Below are 26,776 nucleotides of genomic sequence, written 5' to 3'. Positions count from 1 at the left end.
GAGCAGGACTTGTGTGCCGTCATACAGCCTGTGCAACGTCAAAGCAGGCCGGGCTCTGGCCAGGTCTGGTGTGTCTCACGCTTGGGTTTGGTGGGTTTCTCAAGGGATGAAGACAGCAATTATTCTCAAGGAGTTGCCAGACGCTAGTGCAGGGAAAGATAAGGGGTTCCCTACCGTGTCGTTCTCTCCCATCACTGCTATTTGCCCTGTGTCGATGGGAATCTGCTGCCCCAATTACAGGCTCCCCATCCCTGCCAGTTAACCCAGTGGCTTTGCCCCAGTTGGACCCACCCTCAGAGCCTGGCTTGGTGGAGGACCTGTTTGTCGGCATTGGTGGGGAGCCCGTTTGCAGGGGTGCCTCAAACCCCAGCACAGGCCATTTGCGGGCAGGAAAGCACCCTTGACATTTGGACACCCATGGCATTGGGATGCAGGGATGGGTGCTCAGCTGGGTATCCCAGGCAGCAGCACCCCAGCAGCCAAATTCACCCCCCGTAACCACGGGGGAAGTAGGAGGGTCCCCGCTTGCCCAGGGAGCCAGGCACAGCGCTGGGCTCAGCGTTTAGGGTGCAGGCTGGTGGCTGCAGCAGGCAGCTGGGGTCAGGAGCCCTTGGCTGTCACCCAACCTCCGTCCCAAGCTTGCTGGGCAACTTTGGTTGAGTTTCTTAAGGTCTCTGTGGCTGAGCTCCTTCCCTATCAAAGCAGGCAAATCTCTTCCAGACCTATTATTGGGAAACTGCACCTGAAGCAGCCGGTTTGCCGGGAGGCTGTGCCAGGAGGAGCCGGGTGTGGGTGGCCACAGCGGACGTGCCTGTGGACAGAGAGGTTACAGGGAAGGCCGATTCCCGCAGAAGAGGGATGGACATCACCTCTTCTTGTCTTGATTTTGGGCAAGACATTGAGTTTCTCCTGGGTCCCACCATGAACCCACTGCGTGCTGAGGCAGGGCCACCCCAGGCCATCGGTGTAGGTCGAGGCTGGGCAGGGCAGGTTGGGTGAAGCTGCCACCTCCTGCCACCTCCGCCTTCAGGAGGCTGCCACCACCATTGGAGACAGCTGGTGCCCTGCAAGATCACAGCTGATTAGCTCTTCCAGCTGCTTTACTGGCTCAGTGGTAATAGTCCCCAGGTGTATTTTATTTCCCGAGAGGGTATGTGCATGTATTTGGTCCAGAGCAACACGATCCCTCTCACATCACTCAGGGCAGCAGGATGGTGGTCCTACAGTGCCCAGAGAGAGCATCCCTGCGTGTGGGATGCTCATGGCCAGCAGTGCAGGGGGACTTGTGGCTGGTGGTGCAGGGATGCTCATGGTTGGACATCGAGGGGTGCTCATGGCTGGCAGTACAGGGATGCTCATGGTACAGGGATGCTCAGACCTGCTGTGTGGGGAGGCTCATAGCGTGGGGATATTTGCAGCCAGCAGCGTGGGGATGTGATTTCCCAGGGCAAGGGGAAGCTACAAGGATCTGTGACATAGGACAAGCAGAAAGGTCTATTTTTACAAGGTGTCTCTGGCAAGTAGGTGGGTCTCCAGTTATAGATCTGTCTGTCCCGCACAGAGACAAAGGCTGGGTGGACAAAACTGTGGGGGTCACAGCAAAAGCACTATTTTCTGGAGCCTCACTGTCTGTTTGAGCCAGGGCAGGAGTCTCTAAGGGGCAGTCTCGGGGGGACACAGGATATTTGGGCATTTCCTTCCCCAGCCAAACCCAGGCGAGCGTATGTCACTCGTTCCCAGCGAACAGTGAGCGGTTCAGTGCTCTGGAGGGATCATGTCCACCTCCCAGCCCTCGAAGCGAAGCCCAAGGGTGTCCCAGGGGGGATGATGTCTCCGGTGAAGGGCACAGGGTGACACAGGGTTCCCGGCACGCTGGCACAGGGAATGCTGGCCAGGCTGGGCAAGGGCACGCCTGGCTCCACACAGCTGGCACAGCCGGCGCCGGGCGAGCACCCTGTGGGGGTAAATACATGTTCAAGCCAGGCTGGCTGCCAGTGGTGCAGGTGAGGCACCCGCCCTGGCCGGCTGCTCCCCGGGAGCCCCCTGCACCCCATGGGGAGCTCAATCTGGCCTGGCATCCCCCCATGGGGGTGCAGCCCATCCCCACAGGGAAACTGAGGCATGGGGTGCAGCATGATCAGCTTGCTTGGGGGAGCTGGTTGGAAACGCGCTGTGTGGGGCTGTGCCATCCTGCCCCCCCCCACCAGCGAGGGTCTGAAAAGCCAAGGGCTGAGAGTTCCCCCCCGGCCATGGCTGGATCCGGAGTGTGCCGTGGGCGAGGGTCTCGGCTCTGTCTGGGGAGGGGGTGGCCACGATGCCTTTGCCCCGGCTGGCGTCCGGCGGAGCACGCGGGCTCTACATTTGTAAGCAATTTGCCGGAACGCTCCGGAGGTGATTCCCGCCTGCCGCTTGGCAGCCAGACGCCGCACAGAAGCTCGCTGGATCCCTGGAGGCCTCGCTCAGCCCCAGCCCCGTGCTGCCGAGCCTCGTCCTGCCCGGGCAGGCGCCGGCGAACACGCCGGAGCAGGGAAGCAGAGCAGAGTGGGGGCCCCGGCAGCACCCCCTGGAGGGGTCGTGTTGGGGAGCAGGGCCGAGCGAGGGGAACCCACAGCCGGAGTTAACCCTCAGGGTGAGCCAAGCCAGGTTTTCCCCTGGAAATATCCCCTTTAGGGCTTTTAGCATTTCAGTTCATTTGGGTTCGTCTTCCTGGGATGTGGGGGTGTGGATCAGGCTGGCGGGTGCTTCTGCCCCAGTGCAAACCCAAGGGAGGTGATAATGTGGCTGGGAAGAGTTCAGCTACCCCATCCCAGTGCTGTGGCTGGATTGGCCCCGACCCCTCAGCCCTTTCCCAACCCAGATCTGCGGTCTCCCGGCTGGAGCTGCGCCTCCGAACCAGCTGTTTGGGAGGGCTGTGGGGCTGGGAATGGCCTGGCCTCTGCTGAGCCCCAAAACATCTGGGTGGGAAAGGCTGGGAAGCCTGGAGCTGTCAGGGCACCAACAGGGAGAGAAGTGGCTGAAGAAATGGGGAGAGAAACAGGGGAATCGGTCAAAAGGAGCACATGGATGGAAGGAGGAAGAAGGATGCAGGGAAGCACCCCGTGCGACTTCCTGTCACTGCATCCCCAGGAGCACGATGGGGGCTGGTGGCACCCCCTTGGCAGCTCTTGTGCTGCCCCACTGCTTCACCCCATCCCGGCACTGGCTGCCTGCTGAGGCAGGGCTGCCTTTGGGGTTGCTTTGCCAGTCCTGCGTGCCGTACAGTGCAGAGGTGTGCAGTGGGACAGTGCTGGTGAGAGGGTCCTGGTTATCCAGCTCTGCTCCAGTTTCCCCTCCATCCCTCCACCCTTCTCTTTGCTCACGCCTTGGTGCCCACGGTGCCAGGGTGTCTGGCCCCTTTCCTACTCGCGCTTTACCTTCCAGCCTGGCTGCAAACCCTCCAGCTCCCCAAGCAGCGATTTACCCAGCTGCAAACCAGGGATGAGTTCTTTCCCTTCCTGCCCCGGGTGGATATAAGTGTTACTGCTTTCATGTTTGGGAAGGGCCCCAAAGGCAATGCTGCTCCCGGCCCTGCTTTTTGGGACCTCCTGCTTTCCTCGCCACCCGCACCGCGTCCGTGTGGTCCTGCCCCGCGTCCTGACCTTGCTGGTCTGCCAGAGCAGGGAACTAATTTTAGGAATGTTGCTCGAGGAGAGGAGCAAAGGCACAAGCATTTTGCCATACAGATACTGACAGCTGCCTCTTGGGGCTGGAGAGTGGGCAGGGACACCCACTGGACCTCACTGGGCAGCCTGGTCCCCTTGTAGGAGGGGTCGGGGATGGGATTTTGGGGTGAGCTCTCCCTCTTCAAATAGTGGGCATTGCTCAACTCCAGAACCAGCCTCCAAGGCTGTGGGATGTTTCTGCTTCTTTCCGATGTGCTAGTGCTCAGTGGGCATCTCCATCCAGCCCTTCACATCCCAGCATCACCCGCCCGGCTCCACTCTGCTCCTCCTGCCATGGGTAAGGACCCCTTCTCTTCCTCTTCTTCCACCTCCTCCTCTTCCTCCCTACCCTTTCTCAGCAGCAAACCCCTTGGCAATTTTCAGCTGCAGCTGATGGGAGCAAACCCACATTGGCCTTCAGTTCCCACTGAACTATTTATAAACCCCAATTAAAAAGGCTCGGGGAGCGAGAGGTGGTGGCTTCACGGGCATTGCCTACAGCTTAGTGGAACCCTTCGTTTATTTTTAATTTTATCTCAATTGCGTCCTTTGGAAATCCCCCAGCAGCAAACACTGCCCGGCCCTTCCTGCTCCCCGCTTCCAGGATCCATCACAAGACTTTTGGAGGGGCAGGATGAGGCCTTTGCCCACCACAGGTGACCCCATTCCTGGCTCTACTGTACACCCCAAGCGCAATCCTTGCTCTGTGAAAAAGGCACCGTGGGGCTCGGTGGTTATGGTCGCTCCGTGACTCAGATCAGAAGTGGCCAGTTTAGAGGTGAAATGTTACTTTTTTTCCTGGCTGGTGGGATCAAGAGAAGCAGCTTGTCCTTGATGGAGATCCCAGACCCTGGGTTTTTGGGCAATATGGGGCTACGAGGGAAAAATGGGAGCTCTGCCGAGCGGTGGTTTTGGGAGCTGGTTCCTTCAGGAAGGGTTTTCAGGTTGGCGGAGCTGCTCGCTCCCGCTCTGAACAGGAACAGCCCCTAGAAGAGGTAATTAGGGTGATCTTGTCCTGATCCCCTGAGCTGTGGCGAGGAGTCACGAGTCCTTCACCAGCAGCCACTCCAAGCCCATTTTGCATTAATTAGGCTGTTTACAAAACACTGTAAATTGCAGTAATGAACGCCCCGTTCCTTGGTTTCCTTTAATTATCCATTTGCATGGTGAATGAGCCGGCCCCCTCTTCAGCTCTCCTTTCCGGCAGAAGGGCCATGCGTGAGTGTGGCTTTGTATGGGACCTGCCATGCGAGGTGGGCAGAGAGCTTGGGAGAGGAGGGAAAGAGAAGGGAATGGAGGAGGAGGAGGAGGAAGAAGAGGAAAGGGGGAGAAGGAGCTGCAGTCCCAGAGATCTGCCCGGCTGCGAGGGAGAGGGCTCCTTCTCCTGGATCCCACCACGTTTCAGTAGGGTCTGAGCAGCTGTTTCACCCCGGGCTCGGAGCCCAGCTCTCGGACTTTGATTTTCTATAGGAAACAGCACAGAAACCTTTCAAAGCATTTAATCCTCCCCGGCTCGGCGATGGGGCTGCCTGGAAGGGCAGAGGAGGAGCGGCGGCATTTCTTGCCCCCCGCATACCTTCCCCTTTCTTTCCCTTTTGACTTAGTGGATGAATTCCAGAGATGTTAATCCGCTCTCAACCCCTCCGTGAAGAATAAAATGTCCTCTCTGTGTGGGAGGAAGGAATTCATTCGAATTAATTGCGGGAAGGAACAGGGAGCCGGGGGTGCGCGTGAGGCTGTGCCGAGGGTGGGGTGAGCATCCTCCGCTGCTCAGTGGTCCCTGAAGGGGAAGGAGGGACGGACGAGGGGACGGGGATATCCGAGATGGCACAATCCTCTCATTGACGGCTGGAGGCTTCAGCCTCTGCCCCGGCTGTAAAAATGCCAACCATGTGGTCTGTGGGCCAGGCTTTGGTGGCAGCAGCGGGCACAGGGAGTGAGTGGGGGACAAAACTGCCCCGGTCAGCAGTTTTGGGGTGTTGCTGCCTATAAAGGGGAGGGAGGTGCCATCCCAGTGAGCTGGGGTGCCAGGAGCTGCGGGATCCAACCCATCCCGGGGGCATGCAGAGATGGAGCAGGAGGAACCGAGGGAGGAAAGGGTCTGAGCTCGAGCTGGGCTAGCTCGTTGAGGGTTCGTGGAGGTGAATGTGGAGAGAGAGGAGAGAAGAGGCCACCGGGATGGGCCAGGCGCTGTTCTGCGCGCTGGGAGGTTGGTGTGGCTGCGGGACAGGGTTCGTGCGGGGCAACACGGGCTCTGTCTCCTGCCCTGACTTTCGCCTCTTCTTTCTGCAGAGCTCCTGGGATCTGCCAAGCGCCTGAACGTGAACTACCAGGATGCAGATGGGTGAGTGCTCCCCGGGCAGGGTGCTGGGTGCCGCTGCTGCCGGCATGGGTGGGCTTGCTCTCCGCAGTATCCAGTCAGTTCTGCAGCTCTGGGTATCGTAAAGCTTTCAAGGGGAGCTGCTGAGCCTGGGAGAACGCAACAGCATCCCAAAGCCAGGGCAAGCCCTGCAGAGGCAGACCCGACACCTGCCCGGATCCAACCTGAGGGCTGTGCTCAATCCAACCTGCAAAATCCTTCATAAAGCTCTTCCGCGTCCCCCTCCGCAGGGCTGGGGGTGAAAAGGGAGTGCACTGTGTCCAGCCAGTGCCCCGTGTCCTGTGTGCTGGTCAAAGCATGGAGGAGCACCCGGCTGGCCCCGTTGCCTGCACATGCTTGTGTCCGTGTCTAATTCCCCAAGAGCAAAATCTCTTCATTTGAGGGGGGTTAGAGAAAGAAAAGATGAGGTTGCCAAGTGACCACATCACATTTGTGTAGCTCATCACTCCCAAAATCCAAGCACTTAATAAGCTGGGTACTGAGAGTTGAAGAAACCACAAAGACCCATAAAATAAATAAGCATGTTATTCTTATTGAATTAACTCTGACCTGCGAGTTATTAGCATTGTTTTATGTACTGTTGTTGTACCTAATTTCTACATGTTTTCTTTCTGAGGACTCTGTAGGAGGAGGTGTCCGTGATGAGTCCTAACAGGCCAGTGGGGGGTTGAAAATGTGCAGGATGGCTCTGTCTTAAAATAATACTGTGCAGATGGAGCTTAATAGAAAAAAAATGTAATAATAGAAGCAATGATCTGATTCTGATAAGGCACAGGGCTTGTGCTCTAGCAGCTCCAGGAGGGCTGCTGATGGGAAGGAGAGTAAAGGGTCTGTTCCCCCTCAGAGGACCACGTGAGGGGGCTATTAACCCCCAGCATTTGGGGTATTAACAGTGCAGGTGGTGTTTTGGGTCTCACTGAGGTGCAGGAAGGGGATGGTGGGGAGGTGAGACCTGCTGGGAGACCCATGCTGCTGGCAGGGACCTCGGTGAGGCAACGCCTTACTCACGGCTTGGAGATGATGGGGCGAGCGTGGGTTTGTGCAGGTGCCCCCAGGGCAGAGCTGGCCCCACAGGGATCCCACAGGGTTGGCTCTAGGGGGATTTTGTACCTCCCACATTCTTGCTTCGAGGCAGAGGTTTTGACACGAGCTCAGGGACACAGGAGGTCCCTCCTATGCGACCCTGTGCAGGGATCTGGGGGTGTCCTGGGACCACGGGTGGGGAGGAGAGCCGTGCCAGCTGGGCTGCATCCCCAGCACAGGGCTGGGACACTGCTGAGCCCATTGGAGCCCCGGGCTGGCACCGTCTGGAGCCCCCCACACCCCTTGGAGCGGCACATGGGCTAATCCCCAGTGGTGCAGGGTCTCCTTCCTTGGCCATGGCCCTTCACATGACAGCACGGGGGGAGCGCCGGGCAGACAGGCCCCTTTCACAGCCCCGAGACACAGGGCTCTTTCATTACCGGCGGCCTCCCACGCTGTGCCGTGGGCTCCCGGCATCCCTGCTGGCATGGGGAGGGGGTGGCTGGCGGAGGGGCCAGGAGTAGCCACAGGGCTGGTGTGTTTGCAGGATGCTGTGAGCAGCACGGCTTTGGGCTGCTTGGCTGCACTGTGGAGAGGGGAGATGCATCTCTCTCCATCCCTTGTCCCCATGCACAGCAGGGGGGTGAGGGACCCCTGTTGCCGGGGTCTCAGGGGGTGCACAGGGTCCCTGCATCCCTCACTGGGCCCTGGGGCATGGACAGCCTGGAGGGATTTATCTTTGCTTCGCTGTGGGGAAACTGAGGCACTGGGAGCGGGGAATCAGGAAGAATGTAGCCATGAACAAACGGTGACTGTCCCGGCCTTTGGCCCGTGTCCCTGTGCAGGCAGGGGCTGTAGGGACAGGGTGGCAGGGACCAGGGCTGGGCTGAGCCCTGCCTTCTCTCGCAGGTTCTCAGCACTGCACCACGCGGCCTTGGGCGGCAGCCTGGACCTCATCTCGCTGCTGCTGGAGGCACAGGCCACCGTTGACATCAAGGACAGCAATGGTAAGGGGTGACCCCCCAGCACGGCCCTGGCAGCTGGCTCAGCCCTCCGAGCGAGGCCAGGGGCCTCATCCAGCCCTGCTGAGCCCCATTCCCCCACAGGGATGCGCCCCTTGCACTACGCAGCCTGGCAGGGACGCGTGGAGCCGGTGCGGGTGCTGCTGCGTGCCGCTGCCTCCGTCAACATGGCCTCGCTTGACGGGCAGATCCCGCTGCACCTCTCGGCGCAGTACGGCCACTACGAGGTGGTAAGTGAGAGCCCAGAGACACCCACGCACCCACCACAGGTCTCTCTGGGAATGAGTGGGGGGACAAACCCCATCGTGCTGGGCGGGAGGGAGGCCGGGGTACGGGATGATGCTGAGCTTCTGTACTACATTGCTCCCCCGCAGTCGGAGATGCTGCTCCAGCACCAGTCCAACCCCTGCCTCATCAACAAGGCGAAGAAAACCCCCCTGGACTTGGCCTGCGAGTTCGGGCGGCTGAAGGTGAGTCCTGCAGGGCTCTGCCCTGCACCGGGCATTTCTCCAGGGGCGGCTCTGGAGCCGGCTGGTTCCTCTGGGAGCAAAGCACTGGGTCTGGCTGCGACCATTCTCCCTCTGCCCGAGCCCCAGAGCCTGTCAGGCAGCACCTGCCTCCTCCCACTGCCGGGCAAGGCTGGATCCTGAACCTGGGAGCTGCAAGGTTTGCTCCTGACCTCGTGGCAGGGCTGGGAGAGAAACCAGAAGTCCTCGCTCCCAGTTCCCTGCAGCCTCCCCCCACCCACCCGAGCTTTGCTCCCATTTAAGCACAGATAGGCTGAGCTGGCTAATCCCCACAAGCCCCGAGTGCCCAGCCCTGCTCGGGTGCTTGAGGTCCCCGGCATGGTTCATAGGGATGGGGACACTCTGTGCCCCGGGAGACCCCAGCCCAGCCAGTACTGCACCACAGGGCTGGAGTGTGGCCAGCCAGACCGTCCTGTGCCCCACAGGGGGGGGGACCAGGGGGATATTTCCATTTTTGGAGTATCTGTAATGTCTGCAGCTATAAACAGGGCAGTAAAAATAACTCCTCTGTGCCTCTGGGCTGCCCTGAGATGCTGAGAGTCACTCTGGGCTTGGAGAGACTGGAGTTTTTTAGGGCTTGGTCTGAAAAGCCTGATTATGGGAAGACTATTTTTGGCTGTTGTGACCTTTTATGGCCCCTCACGACAGTGTGGCCGTGCCAAGCACCGTCCGGCTCCGGCCGAGCCCTGCAGCTGTGGATGGGGGGGAGTGGTAGGATGAGGAACAGAGAGCCAGCCCTGAGGCTGGGGTACCTGCACCCCGCCGCTCACCCCTGTGCCCTGTGCAGGTGGCCCAGCTGCTGCTGAACAGCCATCTGTGCGTCGCCCTCCTGGAGGGACAGTCCAAGGACTCCACTGACCCCAACTACACCACCCCGCTGCACCTGGCAGCCAAGAACGGGCACAAGGAGATCATCAGGTAACCCCCCGCCAGGCCGGGACACTGCTCCATCCCGAAAAAACCCATCGTATTCAGTCCCGCTTCCTCCCAGACGCACCTCGCTTATTCCCAAAGCCTCAGTGGTGCAGGGGGTTGTCCCTTTCCTGTCACAAAGCAGCCCATCACCTGTTCCCGATGTCTGTGTCCAGCCGTTCATGCCTCTCTCTCCTTCCTACCAGGCAGCTGCTGAAAGCTGGGATCGAGATCAACAAGCAGACGAAGACGGGCACGGCCCTGCACGAGGCTGCGCTCTATGGCAAAACAGAGGTGGTGCGGTTGCTGCTGGAGGTGAGTGTGGTGGGGACAGGGCTGCACAGGGGGACAAGCCCCTGGGGGTTGGCCATCACCCCCTTCCCCTCAGTCCCTCTGTCCTCTGCGGATCCGGTGGCAGTTTGGCCCTGACCATGTCCCCTCCCGGGCAGGGCGGCGTCGATGTGAACATCAGGAACACCTACAACCAGACAGCCCTGGACATCGTGAACCAGTTCACCACCTCACACGCCAGCAAGGACATCAAGCAGCTGCTGAGAGGTGAGGTGGGGCCAGTGCAGAGCTGGGTGCTGCCTGGCACTGAGAGGGGCTTCTTCCCCATGGGACCTCCCTGAGGCTCCCAGTACACCTCCTGAATGGCCTCCTCCTGGCTGTGAGCATCAGCATCCCAGTCCCATCAGGCATGCCCCCATCCTCCATGCAGGCAATGTCCAACGATTGAGTCCTTCCTGCAATGTTAATGTTCTCTTCTCCCCTCTCCTCACTCTTGTTTTCTCTCTTCACCTTCCCTGAACTGCTCTCTTTCCCCCTGTGCTCTGGCACCTTCTTTCTTCCCTCCATCCCTTGTCTTCAGAGGCATCAGGAATCCTGAAGGTCCGAGCTTTGAAGGATTTTTGGAACCTCCATGACCCGACTGCTCTCAATGTCCGGGCAGGAGACGTCATCACGGTGAGGCTGCTCCCCGCTCCCCACCCCCCTTCCCCACCATGGCCCCAGGTACCAACCCCATCCCTCTCATCCCGTGTCAGGTCCTGGAGCAGCACCCGGATGGGCGATGGAAGGGGCACATCCACGACGCTCAAAAAGGCACCGATCGGGTCGGATACTTCCCCCCCTCCATTGCTGAAGTCATCAGTAAGCGAACAGGTCAGTGGCCGTGCTGGGCATGCTGGGAACAATCCCCTGTGTGAAACCATCCCAGCCTTCCCAGCATCTCCTGTAGAACAGGTCCCCGCAGCCCTGGCTAGCTAGGGGGGAAGAGAAGGACTCGGGTGGACACAGGGGGTTGTGCCATTGGTGGGGTGGTAATTTGGGGGCTGAGGCTCAGATATCCCCCCTGCCCTGCCTCCGGCACGAGCTCTGACCACGCGTGTTTTGTCTTTGAATGCAGGCATGGTTGTCCCCCGCGTGGCGCCCGCGCACCAGCGCCAGGGTCCCCCCGGGGCCCTCCCGGTCCCCCCCGGCGGGCTGCAGCACCTCCCTGACGAGTGTCCTCACCAGGCAGCCCCGAGCGTCACCCTAACCCGGACGGCCCCAGGCCCTGACAGCTCAGGTCAGGGGTACAGCTGGGGAGGGAGAGGGGCTGGGGACCTTCCCCTGTCCCCAGCCCTGCCCATGCAGGGGGACACAGGGGGAGACTCTCCTTCCACCTCCTGGCCAGGGGAGGGGAAACAGCCAGACAAGAGGGAAAGGGAGTTTAGGGGAGCCCATAGAGCAGCCCCTTCCTTCTCCATGTCCTTGGCCAGGCCATGTCCCCATGTCCCCTTCATGCCTCCCTTGCCAGCCCAGGTCACCCTGTCTGTTCTGTGTGTGCCAGGAGGCGGGAGGGACCGATGTAACATCTGTAGCCGGAGGGATCTTGTGGGAGGCTGGTTTTTACTGGCATCACTGTGTTGGCACATGGGTCCCTGCCGGGGACCTCTGTGCCCTGTGTGAGCCCCAATGCCGGGGCGCTGCTGATGGGCTCCCTGCCTGCCCCAAGCAGCAGGAGACAGGAACAGCGTGGGCAGCGAGGGCAGCATCGGCAGCATCCGCAGTGCTGGCAGCGGCCAGAGCACCGAGGGCACCAACGGGCAGAGCACCAGCATCCTCATCGAGAACGCCAGGGTAGGCACCAGCCCCTGCTCCCCCCGTGCTGCTCCCCAAGGCCTGGATCAGGCTGGAGATGGAGCCCCAGCACCTTCCCTAGCGAACGAGGGGCTGCGGGAGCTGAGAATCCTCCACCAAACACCTGTCTGCTGCGAGGACTCAGCAGAGAGATGCTCCTGGGGGGTCCCCAGTTGCCCCCCCATAGCACAGCTGGCCTTTTTGAGTGGAGTTGGAGGCTGTGGTTGGTACCATGCAGCATCCCTGCTGTGTCCTGTGTCATCTGAGAGGAGAAAAAGGGCCCTGGGCCAAATCCTGCCCAGATCTCTTGCTAGGGGCCAGACCTTCGCTGGGTGAAGCTGTGCCCAGCAGTCCAGCATGGGGACCCCAACTCTGCTCCTGGGAGTACAACAGGGCTTGTCTCTGAGGGGGATTCTTCCTCCATTCACTCCTCCTCTCCCCCAGCCACTGCCCTCCGCCGGTGATGACCTCCAGCAACACCTTTTGGGATCAGAGCCACGCAATGGGCAGTTGACCTCCCCAGCAGGTGAGGGATGTCCCAATGCCATGGGGCCTTGGGGACAGCTGTCACCCCTGGGCACTGGGGGCTGCTCACTGCTCAAGTGCCCCCGTGACAGTTCTCCTCTCTCCTCTGCCAGGGCCACAGAGCCACCAGACCCCAGGCGGCTGCCCCCCTGGAGACAGGGTCTTCCACCAGTTCTTGCGGCCTGAGCAGCTCCTCGAGGGCAAGGTAACTGGGCCAAGTGGGGACCTGGTGTGCTGGGTGAGAGGGTCACATTCGGGGCTCTCAGCCCAGCTCTCAGTGCATGGAGGACATAGGGGACTGGGTCTTGAGGACAGTGGGGACAGGTGGGTCTTGCCCAAGGAGATCCTGTCATCTTGCCTGGAGCAACCAGGTCTTTCCAGCCCGTGCAGCCACTGTCCTTTCCCCAGGACGCAGAAGCCATTTACAACTGGCTGAGTGAGTTCCAGCTGGAGTCGTACACCGCCAACTTCCTCAACGCAGGCTACGACGTCCCCACCATCAGCCGCATGACCCCGGAGGTAAGGCAGGTCCTTCCCCACGCCGGGCAGCACCCCCCGAGCTGCTGGCAGTGGGTACCTGCTGCCCCCTGTTCCCCAAGCCACTGCTGACCACAGCCCCACTCTGCTTGTGTTAGGATCTGACAGCCATCGGCGTGACCAAGCCGGGCCACAGGAAAAAGATCTCCACCGAGATCGGGCAGCTCAGCATCGCCGAGTGGCTGCCCAACTACATCCCGGTGAGTCCCTGCCACCCAGCCTTTGGTCTGGCACCTTCTTTTCCCCATATCTTTTCTCAGAGCTCCCTTACCCCAGGACAGGACAGGAGCAGTCTCTGTAATTAAATATGTGCTGCAACAGCCTGTGTTAATGCAGTCAGAGAGACCCCGAAAATGCAGTCTCCTGGCCATGGGCAGGGAGGGGATGGATGAAGGTGCTGCCCATGCCTCGATGCTCATGGCAGCATCTCCGTGCCCTTCCCAGGCTGACTTGATGGACTGGCTCAGTGCCATCGGGTTGCCTCAGTACCACAAAAAGCTGGTCAACAACGGCTACGACTCCATCACCATCGTGACGGACCTGACTTGGGAGGATCTGCAAGAGATCGGCATCAACAAGCTGGGTGAGTCCCTGTCACCGTGCTGTGGTGGCCCAGGGCAGCCAAGTTTCCCACCCAAGTCCCCCCCGCCCCATTCTCCCTCAGGCTGGGAGGTGCAGGCATGTCCGGAGCACCCGGAAAGGGCAGTTCGTGGCTGTCCCTAAGGACTCCCCTTGGCAGGCTGGAGCCGGGCTGAGCCAGGTGGATGCCGGCCGTAGTTTGTCTCCTCCCATAGGCAGGGTTTGGATAACCTGGAGGCCTTTGCCCTGGCTGGTGACGTGACCATGACTCTTCTTGGCCAGGAAACAAAGGCCTTGGGGCCAGAGCCGCCCTAACGCCCCTTTCCTGTTGTAACCTTCCTGCAGGCCACCAGAAGAAGATCATGTTGGCTGTGAAGAAGCTCAGAGACCTCCGCAAAAGCCTCAACCAAGCAGAAGCAACTCTGGCAAGACGCAAAGTTCCTGGTGCCCTGGATATTGTCACCATCGAGTCGCTGGAAAATGGGGAGTGCCAGTCCCCGCACACCCCCAAAATGACAACTTTCCAGGACAGTGAGCTCAGCTACGAGCTCCAGACAGCCATGTCCAACAGCTGCCATGAGACGCTCGGCATCAAGAGCAGCCAGGGAATGTCACGGAGCCAGGAGAGCATCGGGGTGCGATCCCGGGGCTCGGGGCACTCGCAGGACAACGTGCTGTCCCGGCACCTCTCCAGCCCCTCGCAGGAGAGCCTGGGCAGCGGGGAGAGCAGCAGCAGCAGCGGGCAGTCCTGCGCGCCACCACGCAGCAAGGAGAGCCCGGCCAGCCTGCCGGGACGGCCCAGTCCCGAGCCCTACGGGAAGCTCGTCTCCCCCGAGGGGCTGAACGGCTATGCCAACGGCGGCGGGGGCAGCCCTCTCAAGGAGAGGAACCTGCCCGAAGGCACGGATCAGTACACCCGGCCGGTGGCTCAGAAAGGTGCTGGGACACCAGCAGTCACCCCCTGTACTCCTCCACAGACCCCCAGCAAAGGGACGGCCCCATATGTCTTCATGTACCCACACGTCTCCTTGAAATCCCCGACGGTCCCTTCCCTCCTGGGAGCGGAGCAGCCCAAGACCCTGGCACACCCATACCCCTCCATCTCCTCTGGGCAGAAGAGCAGCCTGCAGTCGTCGGCCCAAAAAGCCTTCTCCTACCTGCACAGCCAGTGCGGCCCTGCAGAGCCCCCCGCCATGCCGCCCACGGCTGGGGTGGCCCCGGGCGCCTGGCAGGCTGGGGAGCAGCACAACGGGGGTGAAGGCTTCAAGTATAAGAAGCGTTCGCACAGCCTGAACCGCTACGCGCTGTCGGACGGGGAGCACGAGGAGGAGGAGGGGGCGCCCACCAGCACCCTGGGCTCCTACGCCACCCTGACACGGCGGCCGGGCCGCAGCCAGATGCCACGGGCCTGTCTGCAGACGGATGCCAAGGTGACCCGCAGCCAGTCCTTTGCCATCCGGGCCAAGCGCAAGGGCCCTCCACCGCCGCCTCCCAAGCGCCTCAGCTCCGTCTCCAGTGCCCTCACTGCCGAGGCAGATGGTGAGCAACCCCCCGACCCCGAGCGGCAGCCCGCAGCACCCCAGGACGTGGCCGATGGGGGTGCCAGCCCCAGTGATGCCGGTCACGGCAGGACAGTGAAGAGCCTGGCGGCTGCGCTGGAGGGGACACCGGGGGCGAGTCCGCCCAAGCCCCTCCTGGCCCCAAAACCACTGCACGTGGCTCAGGACAATCTCTCCAGGGCAGATGTGGACAATGAGTCCTACAATGGCGGTGACACCAGCAGCGCCACGCTGCCCGATGCCGGCAGGGACCCCTTTGAGAGCAGCAAGCCACGGAGACGGACATTCAGTGAGCCCAGTGCTCCCATGACAGAGGTGGATGCGCAGGGCGGGCGGGAGGATGCCTGCTCGGACACAGAGGAGGAGGCCAAGCCGGGGGTCTCCTCCTCATCCTCCCAGAACAGCTCCAGCGAGTGCATCCCCTTTGCAGAAGAAGGCAACTTAACCATCAAACAGCGGCCAAAGCCCACCGGGCACCCCAAGGCCGAGGCGGCCGCACCGGACACAGAGCCCGGTTCCCAGCCAGCGGAGCCCCCCTGCTCTGTTGGGAAAGAGCCGGCAGCACCCACTGCCACCAAGGAGCCGCCGGTGCTGGAGTTCAACCTCACCGAGTCAGACACGGTGAAGCGCCGGCCGCGCTTCAGGGAGCGGGAGCCGCTGCAGGCGGTGCTGAAGGCGTTCAGCATGGCGGGGCAGGCTGAGGGGGGGGCCAGCCCTGCGCCCCAGTACGCCCAGGCCCAGGCAGTGAGCATCGCGGGGCCGGCATCGGCGCCACGGGCTGGGCTGGCCGGGGATGCCTTTGACGACGATAGCGTGGAGTTCAGGATTGCTGAGATAGAGAAAAGCATCTTGTCGCTGGAGAAGGGGATCAAGAAGGCACCAAGCCCCACCAAAGCCCCTAGCCCCACGGAGCTGCTGGGAACCGCCGTGGTGAGGACGCCCGCTCCAGGTACGTGGGCTTGTGGGGTGTCTGAGGCAGCGGTAGGGCCTGAGGCTCCCTCTTGGGTTGGTACAGGAGGTGAGGAGGACATGTGCCACCACATCCCTTCCTTTGTAGATGTCCCTGCCAAGCACACTTCCGTGGCGTCCACCAAGTTGGTCTTCTCTGGGCCCAAGACCATCTACCAGCAGGTCCTGCAGCCTTCCCGTCACACCGTCGCTCCCTGGGCGGCCACTGAGGCTGTGCCAGATGTGATCGGGTCCCTGGCCGGTCCCAGCTCACTGACACTGGAGGTGGGCAGCAAGGTGTCAGCAAAGCCTTTGGCAGCCGCCCCGGGGGCCACCCTGGCCCAGCAGCGGCTGGAGAAGACCAACTCCAGCCTGGCCGCCACGCTGCAGGCAGCCGAGAAGAAGATCACGGTGGAGGAGGCGGAGAGGTGAGGCAGCGCTGGGGGTGAGGGAAACACTGGGGTTGGGCCCCTCGAGGAGGAATTGGGAAGCCCCCCGCGAGGACAGGCGAAGGGCTGTGTGTGGGCACACGCTTAACGCTACACCAGGTCACACATCCTCAAGCCCAGCCGCGTGCTGAGCTCCGGCTGCCACCAAGATGGTCAGGTCCAGCCTGGCCAACCCTACCCCATCAGCACCTGAAGCCGTTGGGTTGGTGTTCTGACTCTCTCCCTTTCCTCCCCAGCCACCCGGGGGCCGTGCACTCAGCCAAGAACATCCTGGAAGACATCAGCAACATGTTTGACGACCTGGCTGACCAGCTGGACGCGATGCTGGACTGAGGCTCGCTCCCTCCTTCCCCTCCCCGCCTCCGGCTGCCTCCACCAGTGCCCCTCGTGATGGGGGGGAGAGCGGATCCGGCACCGAGCGGTGCCTCCGGGTCTCTCCAGCACTTTGCGCTGCGGCTGGGAACGCAGCTGCCCCTCCTTGCTCGCCCCTGGCTCCGTATCACACGTGCCAGTGCAGCCGCCGGCCGGTTTCCGAGGGGGTCAGGCATTTCCCACCAGACTGGCAGCGGGAGGAGAGCCCAGAGGGGCCGCGCATGCGGTCCTGGAGGCCAGGGAGAAGCCCTCGCTCCCTTGCACAGAGCCGAGGAGCCTCCACAAGGGACCTTTCTCTTTCCCCGCTGCATTGCTGAGTCCTGCCTCTTATTATTTATCCCCTGCCAACAATGTGTCAAAGGAGAGACCTCCCCGGGCAGCCGCCACCGAGCCGGCTATTTACTGAGCAGATCCCAGCCCCGGCAAGGCCTGACAGCAGCTAAAAGAAGACAGGGCTTGTCGCAATTTGGCAGCTTGCGGAGCGAGAAGGAACCTTTCTGCTTTATTTGTTGCTTTTCCAAACGCGTCAGCGTCAGGCAGCGTGTAATCCAAGCGGATCGAAATCCCTCCGGTGGGACGCACAAACCCCTCGAGACCGGGCTGGCACAGCCTGCGAAGCGGCGGATGCTCCACCACGGCCCTGCCGGACATGGAGGGCTCCCAGCCCCTTCCCCAGAGCGAGGAGGATGGTGCCAGTCTGGCTGGATCGTGCTGCTGAATGGGAGGCTGCCCTCTGCCGACACCGTACCTCGGCAAACCGCCGCCCCGGTGCTGCCAGGGTGAAGTAGCAGCGCAGTTAGCGCTTTTTTTTTAAATTTTTTTTTTCCTCCCCTATCCCTTTTTAGGGGAGAAAACGGTCCCTTTTCCCACTCCCCCTCCCTGCGGGAAGCCGCTGGCACAAACTGGGCTGTGAGCGTGGTTAATCAGACAGTAGCAGCGTTCGGGACGGCCGGGAGAGGCTTCCTCGCAGCGCTAAATCCCAGCGGGAACGGTGACCCCGCGTGCTCTGGGTGCGTTCGGCTCGGCAGCGGCTCCTGGGCGCGCAGGCTGGCTGCTGTCACAGCCCCGTGGCTGCAGCGGGGGAACGGCAGCCGTAGCTCCTCGCATCCGAGCGGTAGGAACGGCTGCGTAGCTGGAAGACAGATTTCTCGAGCAGGATCTGTTTAGTAGTGCATGTCTAAATATGTCCAAGAGCCCCGAACTTGGCTTGCGCTCGGCGTGCCAAGCACATGAAAGCATCAGAGCACCAGAAGGGAACCTAAGATTGTGCTGAAGTGCCATTTGCTACAAAAATTCCAAACAAAGGGGGAAAAAAAAAAAAAAATTCCACATATCCCCCCCCTTTTTAAAAAAATCACCAACACGGAAAACAAACTGGGAAGGGAGAAGAGGTGGCTGAAAAGGCAGTTGCTTCCCAATCCTTTTGGGAGTTTGTGACGGAATGGGACTGTGTGCAGCCCCTGGTCCCCGAGCACGGGAAGGGGAGCAGCCCCCGCGAGCAGAGCCCGCCTGGACATTCCCGGGGGTCTCCGCTCAGGAGTTGTGCCGGGCGGGCAGGAGGTGCCTGCCTGGTTTCTGGGCTGAAAAGCGAAGACAAAAAAGCCCTGGGAAAAAAAAAAAAAAATTAAAAAATATTGTTGGCTGGGACTTGAGGTCAGTTTGAGGCAACTTCTCTCCTGGCCAGTTGGTTGCTCTGATTTATACATCACATTGAGTGTATTTAAATGACCGTGTCTGACAGGCAAGTGCTACGTCGTGGACCCGATTGTTTTTAAATAGCTACAACCAGTGGCACTTTATCAAAAGGTTTGCAGAAACCTTTTAAAACTCATTTTTATTCTCACGAGTCAACCTGGGAGAAGCCCAGTTATTTTTTTCCGATGTTGATAAACTGTAAATGTGTTGTGTTTTTTTTAAAGGCCAATGTATATATTTTAAATGTGATTTATTATATATATTTACTAACCAGAACTGCAAGCCTTGTACTCTAGGGTCAGGGATAAGAGGACACTGGGGTGGAGCTGTCGCTGTCTGAGCCACCTGAGGGCAGCACCACGCTGCTCTCGTTGTCAATAAGGGAATTAAACATTTGATTTTGCAGAAGAATGCCTATTTTTTAAGCTCTAGATCTCTATTTTGAAGCTACTGTATGGCGTGTAAGTTATGTACACTGCAACTGGGACTAACTGACCCCGGCTGCACCTGCTCCGTGCAGCAAGACAGTGAGGGGAAAAAATAGCCCGTGTAATCACCAGACTGACAACAGATTTTAAACCATCTGCTCTGTTTGTGTTAATCATGTGTTTTGTTTTCCACTAACATCCATTAAGACTAAATTCTATTAAACAGTGGGGCATATTTGACCCTTTTGATAGTTTTGCCTGGTTGTCTCCTTCGTGTCAAATCGCACAAGCTCCTCTCCTGCTCTGTTTGAAGTTCATCGAGGATCAGCTTTATCCTGCCCCTCGAGTGCTTAGGATCTGGGTTTCCTCAGATAATCTCCCCTGGTAAGAGTCCTGCTGTCGCCTCCAGCCAGGTTAATGTTCACTTTGAGTCCTACCACCATGGCAGTAACGTGGTGAGAGCGCTGGGGACCTTCCAGTGCCCAGCTCTGGGCACCTCTGAAGCCACGGCTACCCCTGCCTGCCAGGCTCAGCACTCCTCCATCCTCTCTGGTGACCAGAGTGTGGCCGTAGTGACACCAGGTTCTGCTTTGCTGGGAACAAGAAACCCAGGCCTCCTCGTCTCTGCAGGCTGCTCTTCTCCAGTGCTCGCAGTGCCTGTTCCAGCTCAGCCCTGACCTTCCATCCCGAGGGTGCCACCACCCAAGCAGCGCCGGGGAACAGCCGTGTGGGCTGTGCCTGGGATCCAGGACACCGTGAGGTAATCGGACCGTTGTTCTGTAGGAAGAGGCATTCGGAGCTGGAGAGATTTGCCCAAAGATGAGCGGAAAGTGGGAAAAAGTGCCAGGACCAGGTCCTAGGAGCATCCAGGCTGTGTGCCTACAACAGGTGAGCCAGGTAACTCGGACACTGGGACACGAGCAGCCAGACACATTTTTACCTCCTCGCTTTGCTGGGTGCAAACTCCCTCCCACTCTCACTGTGTGTGTTATCCAAGACAATCATTTATTGCCGTTCATACACTGGATGCGTGTGGGTCTGGGTTGCTTGCTTTTTTTTTTTTTTTTTATACAATTTACAAGTTTTAATACAAATCAAATATTTTTACATACATCCCAAAAAATTTAATATAAAATATACACCATTTAAAAACATCTCGATGTAGGAAATTTCTTTCTGAAGCCGCACACCCTGACCCTCGGATACGTCAGTGGCTGAGGGAAGGGTGACATTGGCGAGACCATCCAAAAGGCTGCATTCATACGCCTCGGCTCCCTCCAAGTCTAGCCAGGGGAGGGAGAGTGCAGGAAAATAAAGGTTTGCGATCACCCAGAGGAGAAAATCTTGGAGGTGCCTCCTCGAGAAGAAGGTGTTGCCAGCAGGAAGCCCCAGTATCTGCTGCCTTTTCTCACCTACAAGAGTTGAGTGGCACAGGGCGAGAGCTCAGGTCTGGGGGGGAATTAGGGATAGATAGCAGGGAGCAGCTCGGTGCTGCCTCTGCCTCCGGCTCGGCTCAGCCCCAGAGGAGACTGTCCCCCACCTGCCACTGGCAGCAGAAAGAAAAGCTGATTTCTCAGGTGCCAGGGGGTGGGAGATCTGGAGCTCACCTTTAGTGATCTAAGCGAGACTGGGAAGGGTGCAGCTTGTCCTGCCCAAGTCAGGCAGCTCTGCGGGCCCGGGAGGAATGAAGGCAGAGTCCAGCCCAGCCGGCAACGGGGAGCAGAGCCCCTGCGCAAGGACGGGCTGGCGCTGCTGCACTGCAGGGGAGCAGCCTGCGTTTCCCCAGCAAGCTCCCGGCTCCCTGTCCCATGCAACCCCACCAGCAGCGTGGAATCCAAACATCCGCTCTCCAGCTGTAGCAACAGGGTCCAGGCCTTTGAACACCCCCAGCTGCCCCCCTCCAGCATCCTCTGCCTGTCCCCAGCGCTCAGAGGCTGGCTGTACCCCCACTTTGCTCTCCCACCAGACCCACAGCAGGGAGAAGGGTATTGCTTAGAGACACACAGAAGTGTGCGTGCTCTCTGGTTATGCTGAAATGGAAGGAAGACACGGTGGAGCAGCAGGACAGAGCTCGGGGTTCCCAGCCTGCTCCCTGCCTGCCAGGGAAGAGCCAGCAGCAGTTTGTTAGTCTCAGGTACCGAAGGGAACATAACAGCTGTATATTGTAGTGTTACTATCGGGAGCAAAAACGGGGCCAGGATTTACCAGCTTTAGCCCATTTTTAGAACTAGGAAGGGAGTCAACATCTCCATGAGCTGCAAATATTCCAGTAGCTAAGCCTGTGTGCTCCTTTGTGGCCCTCGACTGTCAGCCCACAAGGGCATCAGTGTTCCCAGTACAGCCAGGGTCTGTTCAGAGCTCAAGAGCAGGTGTGACAAACTGGGGCAAATCATGGTTTGCAGCAGCCCTCAGAGGAAGGTTTCCCCCAGTCAATGAAGTCAAATGAAGAAGAGACTTCCAGAACATCAGGGAACAGATGTGAGGGCAGCAGCGTGGAGGGGAGAGGCTTCCAAACACTGCCACAGAAAAACACGATGAGGCGGTTTCCCTGTGCTTTGGAGAGCAAGTACTGGATACAGCACAAGCCCAGCCTTGGGAAAGGAACCATCCACCAGCTCTGTGTTAGTCACAACCGCTAGATGCAGATATCCTGCCTGGAAAGATGTCCCCCTCCTGCCAGATAGGTAGGTCTCAGGTTATATCTCTAGCTACGGCCCTCTCAAGCAGGCATTTTACTGAAGCAGAATGGCAATTCGAATCACAAAAATGAGAACAGTTCTAAACCTCTCTGGGGGTTGCTAAAGCAGATAAGAGGTGGTTCAAGAGGGCTGGAGGAAGCTAAGCCGTGCTGACTCCCTGCAGGCAGAGCTGCCCTCCTGCCTCCCCTGCACCAGATCCCCAGGGTCAAATGCGGACAGCTTTTCTTAAACCCCTGTCTCAACCCCCTTCTCTTGAAGCACTCAGCAGCCAGCATATGGCTACGGCAACAACGCTAGAGGGCAGGCCTGGCACAGCCTGGCCATCGCAGGGGCCTTCCCACCACCCTGCCAGGGACCCTTCACAGTGTCCCCTTGGGAATGTGAGCTCTAGTGCCCCCTGGCACCCCCAGCTGTAGGAGCGATGGCTCCTTCCCCCCCCCCCAGGACACAGGGAAGTGGGTGAGGGCACGTACAGGCAGGCACACACGCATCAGCCAGGAGAGCACGCAGAGATGGAAAAACAAAATGGGTTTCAATAGCGATCTCTTGCTTCAGCAACCCTATGTCCCCCCTGCTGGCCCCAGATTCTCCTGCCAGGTCCAGGAAACCCATCTGCTCACACAGAGGGAAGGAGTCACTTCATTTCAGCATCACCATGATACTAACGAAAACCTCTAGTAATAAATAAATAAAGGAAAAGCAGCCTGAACCGCCACCAGAGCTTGCAGACTCCCTTGAGAGTCCCCTAGCAGGCCGGAGAGGGGCTGCATACCTGCTGGGGGATCCTGACAGCAGTGCCCTGCCTGGGGACCCCTGGAAGGTGCCAATGTAGTTTTGCAAGGAGGCTGTCTGGTTTGCATGTGTGAGGGAAAACTCCCCGAGCCTTTGGTGCAGCCACCCTCCCAGCGCAGGATGCAGCTGTGTGGCCCTGGCTCCAGGGAACTCGAGCTGGGAGGGTTTAAAACGGTGAATTCATCCCCAGCTTTGTTTCAAACTGCAACTTCTGCCTCTTTTGGTAACGGACCCGGACCCTGGAGAGGGCAGAAGAAAGAAGAGAGTCAGCATGTGAAGAGGAAAAAGGCAAGCACGGCTGCCCCACTGCACTTCCTGAGCTGCAGAGCCCCAAGAGGCAGAGAAGCCCCTGGGCTGGGCCTTGTGGTAGCCTGGGAGGGGAATCGAATCCAGAGAGCAACCCACGGTCTCAGTTCTACCCCACACAGCCAAGTCCCATCTCCAGGGTCGCCAGACACAGCAGAGAAAGGCCCAGAAATCCTTCCCAGGAACAGAGACAGTGGCTCTGTCTCCATCGGGGTTCCCTGTAATCCCCACTGCTTTTCCTCACCAGCCCCTTTCCTGAATCAATGCTCATTAGCGTTAACTCCCAGCTCCGGCTGCTCCCTGTGCTAAGAACAGCCAGTCACTTTGCCTGCTACAAATTCTTGGCTTCAGCCGCTTCCCGTGAAAATGAGTCCCACAGTCCAGGCACTGTGTGAAGACGTATTTCCTCTGCTGTGATTCAATGCCTCTCTGTCCTCATGGGACGAGATGGAGAGAACGGCCCTCTCCAATTCCATACTGGTATTTCATAGACCTTGGCTGTCTCCCTCTCATTGGTTTGAGATAAGGAAATTTTGGTCTCCCTTCCTGCTCCCAATCACTGCCACTGCCCTTCCCTGACCCTCTTTCCTCCCCTGTGCTTCCTCCCCGAGAGGTGGAACACAAGCTTGCACATAACAGCCAGGTGATTTACACAATGGAATCATCTTTTCCTTTTCATTCCCCACCCTGTTCCCTGTGCATCATTTTTCTGCAGCTCAAAGCCAGGCTGAAGCGAGGCTTCAGCCCTTTCTCTCCATCTTCTCTGCTACCCCCATACCTGATTTCATGCAGCTTGACGATCTCATTGATGATAACCACAAGGACCAAGGAAAGAAAACCCAGGAGCCATGAGACCGGGGAGATGGAAACGTGGTTAAAGGTCAATGAAGAATTGAGGTTCTCCCAGAGTTTCAGGTCCAGCACAGTCTGTGCCACTTGCCCCAGCAATCTAAGATCACAAACAGACACAGAAAATCTCAGCAGAGATAACAAGCTTCCCAGGATCTGCAGATCAGGGTCCAGGCCCAGATCTAACGCTCCTGAGTTCACAACAGAGACCCTTCACCAGTTCAGCAGTGGAGAACAATTGCCCTGGACTATCCTTTTCCTCAGCACTGGCAAACTGGTGCTGGAGCAGGTCTAGAGCCCTCCTTCCTCCAGCACTTTGAAGTGCTCGTCAGGGCCTGGGGATACTCACACAACAGCCACAGTGAGCGTCCACCACCGGTTGGAGAGGGGGCTCTTCTTCCACAACGGCTTGGTGCGATGGACGTGGGTGATGGATATGAACACTATGGGGACAGATGGAAGAGGGGGTTATTTAGCATCACACGCAGATACAACGCTTTACAATATACACCAACAGCTATTGCTCCAAAGGGATATGGGCTTTATCTCCCTGAAACCAGGTCTTCATTCAAGGTCCTTTCAGACCAGACTCCCCACAGCAATTCCAAGTCCCCAAATAAGCAGGAGAGGGGGGAGCGCAGCAGTAGCACTGCACAGGGTGGGTTACTCACTGAGGGGATGCCAAGGCTGGTTCACAGCCTGACATGCGAAAGCAGATGAGGCAAAGGACCAGAACTAGGGAGCTGTGGGGGTGGTGGCCTTGTCTCCGGGTCACCACAGGCCTGCATCAGTGGAATGCTCCAGCCCAGAGGAAGATATTTATCAAGAGACCCAGTGCTGTCTGTACGGGACAGGACATTTGCACAGCTTTTACTTGGGCTCTTCAGAAGAGCATTTCCCAGGTGCCAGGCAGAGCACCCCTGCCTGGCCTTGGTGGTCTGAGGGACACAAAACAGTAACGCACACTATGTCTCTCCAAAGCAGGGCTGCCTCTCAAATCAGGAAGCGTTTTGTTGGCCTGGATGCCCTGCACATCTCAACATGCAATGCTCTGCCTGGCACCAAGCCACAGCACGACAGGGTGGAAAGGGAGCAGAGACCCTTTAAGGTTGTCGGAGAGCAGCTGGACCTACTCTGTCAGGAAACCCTTTGCAGGTGATGAGGGTCACCCAGGGGCTGGCTCCCCGCCCCTCCAGAAGGCTTAAAAAGGCTTCCAGCTCCAGGGTAATCACAGCTGCACCAGTGCTGTTTGGGGGAAGGAGACGGGGTGCTTCACAAAATGGCAGCAGGCATACAAGGACTTTTGAGGCAGGAATGTTTTTGGAGAGCTGCAGGATGCTGCTAGCTGATTTGCAGTAAGGTAAGGAGGGATGCTGCTCTTCTGGTGAGGCTGGGAAGGAATCAGCACTTCAGCAGGCTGGTAGGAAAGAGAATCAGCTCTGAAGGTGATGCCTTTTATCTGTTAGGGCAATGTTTAGTAAGACAAGGGGCTTTATGCCTGTACTAAGAGGCCACTGCAGTGTCTGCTTCTACCAGGGAGATTGTGTTCTGGCATAGTGGGCAAAGAAAGAGGCAAAAGATGCAAGTTTTCCCCCCAGAGTAGGAAATGGTGGGGTCTGGGAATAGGGACTTACCTGTGTGTAAAACAATCAGGCCAGCTGTGAGTTTCTGGGCTACAAGAAGAGCATTGGAAAGCGTCCCAAACCAGTCAGGAGCACCATCAGCATTGCTAGTAAAGGAGAGTACAAAGGAAAGAAGTCAATAGTGGAGACTTATTGTCTGACCTTTTCCACCAGGGCCGTGTCCTCCTCTGACAGCTGAGAGAGCTAAGTGTGAGCTTGGAGTCAGGCTGTCCTAGTACCAGGAAGCAACACTGAGCAAAGATGCAGTTGTCAAGGCTACAGGGAGAGCACCCAGCCCTCTGTACAGCCATTACAGCTGGGTCATGCAAGATCCTGAAGCTTGTTGGAGGGGAATCAGTTCTACCTGGGAAGCACAAGAGCAATAGGCCCTGCGGGGCGAGGGGGGTGTCCGCCAGGCTCCATTCCTCACCTGTGCAGCATGATGGAGGAGCAGGCGGTGAGGTTGAGGCTGGTAGCGTTCACCTCTTTGCAGGACTCATGCAGTGTGAACCCGAAGCAGATGAGGCAGGAGCAGATGGTCAGGCTGAATTTCAGCAGGAAGCAGAAGAGGAAGTAGTGCTGGGTCTGTGAATAAAGGGAGAGGCAGGGGGATGACATGGGCATGTCACTGGCCCAACCTCCCCTGCATGAACCATCAGGGAATCAGTGGCTGCAAAAGACAAGCTGTAGTACGGATATTGCACTGTGGATCTGCCCTGTGGGCATGCTGGCACTAAGGGATTCCCTTCCTGTCCATGCCAGGCTTTTGGATAGCATGGCTCATGCCATGGATCAGTTCACCAAGGGAGCTGGGAAGACCCAGGGCCCCAGCTATGCATCAACACTGGGACAAAGTAGAAGAGAAAAATGTGTGAACAATTTTAATCTGATGGGCCACCTACCTTCTTAGGAATGGAAGTCAAGTTTTTTCCTGTTGCCATGGTCATGATGGAGCTGTGGGGAGGCTTGCCCAGGAGCGAGATGCTGGAGAAAGGTAAGTGAGTCTCTCAGTAACAAGATCAGGCACCAGAACTATTGCTCTTTTATCTGTGTCTAACATTTGAACCCAAATAACCTCCTCGGACTGCTTGGAGCATTGGTACTTATCTGGCCACTGCCTTAGCGTGGGCTGTAAAAGGTGTAATTTGTGGCAGGTGCAGATGGGGAGAGAGGTGACCTCCAAATGTCTGATGGGGGAAAAACCCACCCATGCTCCTACCTGTGTTTGCAAGCACCTCGTCAAAGCAGGTGCTTGGAATAATACTTGCAGCCTTCTTAGCATGCTGTGGGTGCTGTCAGCTTTCTTTTAACATGGACACAGTGAGGCTGGGGGACTGGTCTGTGTGTGCGAGGCAGGAAATTCCACCTTGCCTGAGGGACTCACCTGAGCAGTGGGTAGCAGAAACAGGAGAGCCACACAATGTCCGTGGTACTGAGGATGGGGGGCAGCTGCACCAGGCAGGAGAGGAACTGGATGGGAACAATCCAGAGTGAAGAGTGTAAGCAGTGCTAGGACAGTCTTGTTACCCAAGATGCCACTGTCCTCCCCCAAAACACTGGGATGAGCTGGCAACTAGGCTGCTGCTGCACAGTCCCTCCAGGCTGCTGGGGCAGGTGCTGCAGGGGATGCTTTTCTCCAAGGAAAAAGGGGTTTAAAAGAAACTTCTGTAAGAGGGTCAGGGAGAATGGAAAATACAGTCTGAGATCATAGGGTTTCTATTGGTAAC

General features: G+C 58.4%; 2 protein-coding genes across 4 annotated transcripts in view; one reads left to right on the top strand and one right to left on the bottom strand.

Moving 5' to 3' along the window:
• CASKIN2 (CASK interacting protein 2) overlaps nt 1-16,619 on the top strand; it is a 29,682-nt gene extending 13,063 nt beyond the window's left edge. The window contains exons 2-19 of the mRNA XM_074160388.1: nt 5,994-6,045; nt 8,014-8,111; nt 8,211-8,356; nt 8,501-8,596; nt 9,441-9,571; nt 9,772-9,880; nt 10,015-10,123; nt 10,437-10,531; nt 10,612-10,729; nt 10,974-11,135; nt 11,565-11,689; nt 12,134-12,215; nt 12,328-12,419; nt 12,623-12,733; nt 12,850-12,951; nt 13,196-13,334; nt 13,676-16,265; nt 16,523-16,619. Of these exons, the coding sequence (XP_074016489.1) occupies nt 5,994-6,045; nt 8,014-8,111; nt 8,211-8,356; nt 8,501-8,596; nt 9,441-9,571; nt 9,772-9,880; nt 10,015-10,123; nt 10,437-10,531; nt 10,612-10,729; nt 10,974-11,135; nt 11,565-11,689; nt 12,134-12,215; nt 12,328-12,419; nt 12,623-12,733; nt 12,850-12,951; nt 13,196-13,334; nt 13,676-16,265; nt 16,523-16,619 (4,454 nt within the window). The remainder of the gene's footprint in view (nt 1-5,993; nt 6,046-8,013; nt 8,112-8,210; nt 8,357-8,500; nt 8,597-9,440; nt 9,572-9,771; nt 9,881-10,014; nt 10,124-10,436; nt 10,532-10,611; nt 10,730-10,973; nt 11,136-11,564; nt 11,690-12,133; nt 12,216-12,327; nt 12,420-12,622; nt 12,734-12,849; nt 12,952-13,195; nt 13,335-13,675; nt 16,266-16,522) is intronic.
• A 5,375-nt stretch (nt 16,620-21,994) lies between these two features.
• The window catches only part of TMEM94 (transmembrane protein 94), a 36,490-nt gene continuing 31,708 nt past the window's right edge, over nt 21,995-26,776 (bottom strand). For all 3 annotated transcript variants that reach the window (XM_074160389.1, XM_074160390.1, XM_074160391.1), the window contains exons 25-31: nt 26,434-26,519; nt 25,952-26,033; nt 25,480-25,634; nt 25,062-25,156; nt 23,777-23,870; nt 23,357-23,527; nt 21,995-22,511 (exon numbers count right to left, since the gene is read on the bottom strand). In XM_074160389.1, the coding sequence (XP_074016490.1) occupies nt 22,439-22,511; nt 23,357-23,527; nt 23,777-23,870; nt 25,062-25,156; nt 25,480-25,634; nt 25,952-26,033; nt 26,434-26,519 (756 nt within the window). In that variant the 3' untranslated portion in view covers nt 21,995-22,438. The remainder of the gene's footprint in view (nt 22,512-23,356; nt 23,528-23,776; nt 23,871-25,061; nt 25,157-25,479; nt 25,635-25,951; nt 26,034-26,433; nt 26,520-26,776) is intronic.

The sequence above is a fragment of the Numenius arquata genome, chromosome 17, assembly GCF_964106895.1.
Source record: "Numenius arquata chromosome 17, bNumArq3.hap1.1, whole genome shotgun sequence".
NCBI classification, from domain to species: Eukaryota; Metazoa; Chordata; class Aves; order Charadriiformes; family Scolopacidae; genus Numenius; species Numenius arquata.
The sequence above is the reverse complement of the archived record's forward strand: the minus strand, read 5'-3'. Positions and strand labels throughout refer to the sequence as shown.